This window comes from Triticum aestivum, chromosome 1A, assembly GCF_018294505.1.
Source record: "Triticum aestivum cultivar Chinese Spring chromosome 1A, IWGSC CS RefSeq v2.1, whole genome shotgun sequence".
Taxonomy (NCBI): Eukaryota; Viridiplantae; Streptophyta; class Magnoliopsida; order Poales; family Poaceae; genus Triticum; species Triticum aestivum.
This window is the reverse complement of record NC_057794.1, coordinates 566350794-566356100: the sequence shown is the minus strand read 5'-3', so window position 1 is coordinate 566356100 and position 5307 is coordinate 566350794. Positions and strand designations below refer to the sequence as shown.

The 5307-nt window shown below is 40.5% G+C and overlaps 1 protein-coding gene across 1 annotated transcript; it reads left to right on the top strand.

Moving 5' to 3' along the window:
• The first annotated feature begins 1617 nt into the window (after positions 1–1617).
• Positions 1618–3922, top strand: LOC123181521 (uncharacterized). The gene is made up of 5 exons (XM_044593804.1): positions 1618–2917; positions 3006–3098; positions 3172–3240; positions 3320–3388; positions 3498–3922. Exons 1-5 carry the CDS (start codon positions 2691–2693, stop codon positions 3706–3708), a joined length of 669 nt encoding a protein of 222 aa, XP_044449739.1. The 5' UTR covers positions 1618–2690; the 3' UTR covers positions 3709–3922.
• The last annotated feature ends 1385 nt before the right edge of the window (positions 3923–5307 follow it).

The following is a 5307-nucleotide window of genomic DNA, read 5'->3' as shown; positions in this document are numbered from 1 at the left end:
AGGCGGCCATGGTGGGGAGGCGGGGGGCGGCCAACCTGCTGACGACGGGCAAAGCGGCCATGGTGGGGAGGTGGAGGGCGGCCATGGTGGGGAGGCCGGCTGTGCGGCGGTCTCAGCCTTGCGTGGTAAAGGCGCAACACCGGAGCAAGGCCAAGTATCACCGAGGGATGCGGCTACATCGGCTTGTCTAGCTGGGTGAGGCATCTCTTCTTTAAATTTGACAGAGTACTTAGAGATGGCTTTGAAGATTACTTAGAGTTGGATCCCAAATGCAACATATTTGCAGCACCTCTCTTCTAGATTTGTCGAAATGCAACAGATTACTTAGGAGTTTCATTTAGAGATGATAATTTGCTGCAAAATCTGAACTTAGAGATGGATCCCAAATGCAACTCATGATTAAGTTTATTTGGTTTTTACAGGATGGATCAAAATTCAACTTATGTGCTGAAAATCAATTTGCTTGGCAACCCAAAAAAAGGCTAGAAAGGATATCAAATGCTTCTGTTTTGATAAGGTTATTGATTCCGACTTAACAAATTATAAGGACTTGGTTGAATCAATCGTAGAGCAGTACTCGCCTCGTTATTTGGAAGTTGCACATGTTCAGTATTATGATGATGTTCTTAAAATCTACCCTGAAGTAACATCTGACCAAGAATTGGTGTCGATGTTTGAGAAACACTCTAAGACAAAGGTTGTGCACATGTTTGTTGCATATTGTGATCCATCGGAACCATATGAGCCTATAACGGAGTGGCATAGTGATGCACATAGCCAACCTAACAACATAGAACAAGATAATGATGATGATTATCTTCGCAACCCAGTACCTGAGAATGAGCATGTTGGTGTTGATGAGGAAAATATTTATTTAGAGGATGAACCTGTACCTCTTATCATGGTTCCTTGTTCCAACAAAGAAAAGGACAAAGACTATGTTCCTGATCATGAGAGCGAGGCTGAGAGCGAGGTTGAGAGCGAGGATGAGAGCATGTTAGAGGTTGAAGTAGAGGAAGATGAGGAATATCACGAGGCAGATCATGCACCACACATTGAATATAATAAATTAGATCCTCCAATGAACGAAGCAAGAAAATATCCCAATATGGCAGAGTTTAAATTGGCGCTTTCTCAGCATGCAATCAAACATGAATTTGAGTTTGACACCGAAAAGAGTGCACCACATAGGTTCAGAGCTTATTGTTCAAGAAGGGATGAAGATAAGTGTCCATGGAGGATATATGCTTCTACAATGGAAGATGAGTGCATAGTAATGGTAATTTTCTAACTTTACTCATGTGTGCTTAGTTTGTGGTCATGGTCTTTACTCTAGTACTAATTTTCTATGTTCATCTTTTGTAGGTGAGAAAGAACCCTTGTGGTCATGATTGCTCTAGTACAAAAAGAAAAAAGAAGTTGAAGAATGCAAACAAGCGGTGGATATGTGAGCACGTGAAGGACTGGCTAATTGAGGATGCAACTCTAGGACCAAAGGCATTGCGAAAGAAGCTTAAAGAGCATCATGGAATCGACATCAACTCTAAGAGAGTCTATATGGGTAAGCTGCTAGCCTTGAAGGAACTATATGGTGATTGGGATACAAGCTTTGATAATCTTTATAGTTTCAAGTCGCAAATTGAAAGTTGCTGCCCCGGTAGCATAGTGATCATTGATCATCACACAATAAAATATAAAATCAGATTTAAAAGAATTTTTGTTGCTTTGAAGCCTTGCATCGATGGGTTTCTTAATGGCTGCAGGCCATACTTGGCAGTAGATACCACCTTCTTGACAGGAAGGTTCAAGGGGCAGCTGGCTAGTGCTACCGCCGTTGATGGCCATAGTTGGATGTATCCAGTTTGTATGGGTGTTTTTGATTCTAAAACTAATGAGAATTGGACCTGGTTCATGTAAATGGTTAGACAAGCCATAGTATCCCCAAGGGGTTTAACCATATGCACCGATGCTGGGCAACCAATGATGACAGGTGTAAAAGAAGTGTTCCCAGAGGCTGAACATAGGGAATGTATGTTTCACTTGGCGTCCAACTTCAAGAAGAAGTTTCATGGAAAGGTGTTTGATGACCACCTTTGGGCTGCTGCTTACTCATGGAACCCATATATATTTGAAAAAAATTGGGCTGCAATGGACATAGCAAAGCCAGCGGCAACTGCATATCTTAGGAGGTGGCACACTAGGTTGTGGTCTAGGAGTCAGTTCTCAACAATTTCCAAGGTGGATTATGTTACAAACAACTTGGCTGAGTGCTTCAATAATTGGATTAAGCATCACAAGTCCTTGAACTTGGACGACTTCTTTGATAAGGTTAGGAAGATGATTATGATCATGTGGAACCGAAGGAGGAAAGTAGCAAGGAAGTTGGTTGGTTTGATTCTTCCCCACATAATTAAGAAGTTGAATGCAAAGACTAGAGAATTAAACTTGGAGGTGGTAGAAAGCTCAGAAGAAGTCGCTGAAGTGACAGCATTGGGAGGCAGCGGCTTTAGGTTTGTGGTCAACTTGCTTGACAGGACATGTTCTTGTAGACAATGGCAAGTTTCTAGCCTTCCTTGCAAGCATGGTCTACATTTATCACATCTCTTATCAATGCACACATACAGAATTATGTGGACTTGTATTACTCCATTGACAAATTTAGGGCAGCCTATGACCAACTAATTCCAGCCATGGTTGACAAGAACCAATGGCCTAAATCTGACCATGGATTCTTCATGTTTCCACCACTACTAAAATCCACGGCGGGTAGGCATAAAACTGAGAGGTATAAAGGCTGCAGTGAGAAGAAAAGAAAAGGCGACCAACACTTATGCCCTATTTGTAAGGACTATGGGCATCATTGGCATAAATGCAAGAAGGGTAACCCAGATGACATTGCTGCTATTTTAGCTGTGAGGTAATAAATATAATTGTGTAACTTGCTTCACTTGCATTTTTTTTGTAAGCAGCCATACATGTTAACTACTTTTTTGTTGCTCATGTAGAGGACCACCAAAGAAGAGGGCAAAGACCACCAAAGCATCAATTGTGCCTTGCGAGGATGATGCTCCAGCAGCCTCTATGTGCTTTCCGCCAAGGTTAGCCACTTTACACTCATGCTCATAATTATATGAAATCTGTGTTTGAATTCTAAGTAACTTCTCACAATAGCCAAAGCTTGGAACCTACAACTACGAAAAAGAGAAAACATGATAACTCAATTACTGGAGCATCAAAAAGGTAAGAACTAGTTCTGAATTTTGTAGTAGATTAGATGAAAGCTTGGTTTTGTATTCTAATTGCATTCTTCTCACTATAGCCAAATGTTGGAGAAAACAACTAAGGAAAAAGGTAAAGGGAGTAAATCTAGATCCAGAGTAGCAAAAAGGTAACCTATGGTTGTTTCCGAATTTTATGTTATGTTATGCATTGTTCTATTGTTAACCTGGGCTACTATATGTGATGTATGATGTGCTGCCATGAATGTGTATGTGTAGATCAACAACTCAGCCCATTTGTGTGGCCAACAAGAAAGCATCTGTTGCTTTGAAATTACATGCCAAAAGAAAAGGCAAAGAGGTTGCTGATAAGTTGCCACACCTTCCTATGGTGCCACATGATAGCCCTGCAATGGGCACACGTAGCAAAAAAATGAATCCTGCCAGCCCTGCAATGAGCACACGAAGCAAAAGGAGGCTTAGCTTGTGATTCTCATTGGATCCCTTTCCATATCATGGTTCATTTGGGAAACTTTTGAGCTGTTTATGTAATATATATGTGAACCTGGGCTTTTGTAAGTGCTATATGTGACCTTCATGTGTTGTATTTGACATGATGTGAACCTGGACTATTATATGTGAACTCTATGTGAACCTGAATGTGTGTAGAGGACTAAATATGTGGACTATTTCCGTATATGTGAACCTGGACCAAGCTTCTATGAACTTTTAGTTTGCATACATGTGAATCTGCTCCAAGTATATTATAATTTGTGCATATATGAACTGTACAGGGGATATATCATCAATATACAAGGGAGGTTCTGTCCAATTATCCAATTAAATTTAAAGCTGTGCTAAATAGCAGATTTGGTTTCATTTGGTAATGTATTCAAGACAAACGGATCACATCACCATTGCTTTTGACTTCTAGTTCACAATTTTGGTCACAAACTACACCAAGGGTAAAAAGGACTTTTCATGTCGGATTTAACGGTGTTAGTTGCCAAAACTGACGGAAATGTCATATAGGGAACAAACTGAAGTTTGAGTGCTAGAACATGAAGAATTTTTTTACCAAGGCCAAAAAGGGAACCAAAATTTAAGAAAGGGTCAAATAAGGAATTCTTTCATATACTAATGGCGCACCAGTTGGTGATACGCCATTAGTGTGCACCAGAAAACAGGTGCGCTACTAGTGATAAATTGTTTTCATTTTTACATACATACTAATGGCGCATCCTACCGAAGTGTGCCATTACTAGTTCTAACTAGTAATGGCGCACCAGATAGGGAGTGCGCCAGTACTGAATTTTTTTATTCTTTTTTTTTTGCAAAACTACTAATGGCGCATCCTGTAGAAGTGCGTCATTAGTATATATTTTGATATTATGAATATTTTTAAATTTCATGGGCACTTTTTGATATCATGAATATTTTTAAATTTCATGGGCACTTTTTGAATTCATGAATATTTTTTCAAATTTGATAATATTTTTTCAGATTCAATATGATAAAATATTGAATATTCAAGAGGACACACGATCTCGATCTCTCTCCATCTCGATCTCGATTCCCCCTCCATCTCGATCTCGATCCCACCCGCGCCTCCTCTCCCCTCTTCATTTTTTAAAAAATAAAAAAAAAAGTGTAGACTACAATTGTTATTAAACAACAATTATTACTGTTTTTATAAAAAAATATTACTGTTTCATATTCATATTCATTTTCTAAAAAATTATTACATGCAACAAAAAAATTACTTATGGCGCACCTCTGGCTGGTGCGCCATTGCTATATATAAAAAAAGATTACTAATGGCGCACCTCTGCCTGGTGCGCCATTGCTATGTAAAAAAACGATTACTAATGGTGCACCTCTGCCTGGTGCGCCATTGCTATGTAAAAAAAAGATTACTAATGGCGCACCGACCGCAGGTGCGCCATTAGTAAGATTCCCCCTAGCTAATTCCCTCCCTCTCGTCAGATCCCCTTCATCCCTCTCCCTCGCCCCCTAGCTAATTCCCCCCGCTGCCCCGACCCACGCCGCCGCCGACCCCCCGCACCCTCCCGCGCTCCACCGCCGCCGC

What these genes read in the sequence shown, in the direction of transcription:
- LOC123181521 (XM_044593804.1), top strand. Translation starts at nt 2,691, where the DNA reads ATGGTTGACAAGAACCAATGGCCTAAATCTGACCATGGATTCTTCATG. An exon ending in GCTGCTATTTTAGCTGTGAG is followed by an intron (nt 2,918 to 3,005) that starts GTAATAAATATA and finishes TTGCTCATGTAG; the next exon opens with AGGACCACCAAAGAAGAGGG. An exon ending in ATTACTGGAGCATCAAAAAG is followed by an intron (nt 3,241 to 3,319) that starts GTAAGAACTAGT and finishes TTCTCACTATAG; the next exon opens with CCAAATGTTGGAGAAAACAA.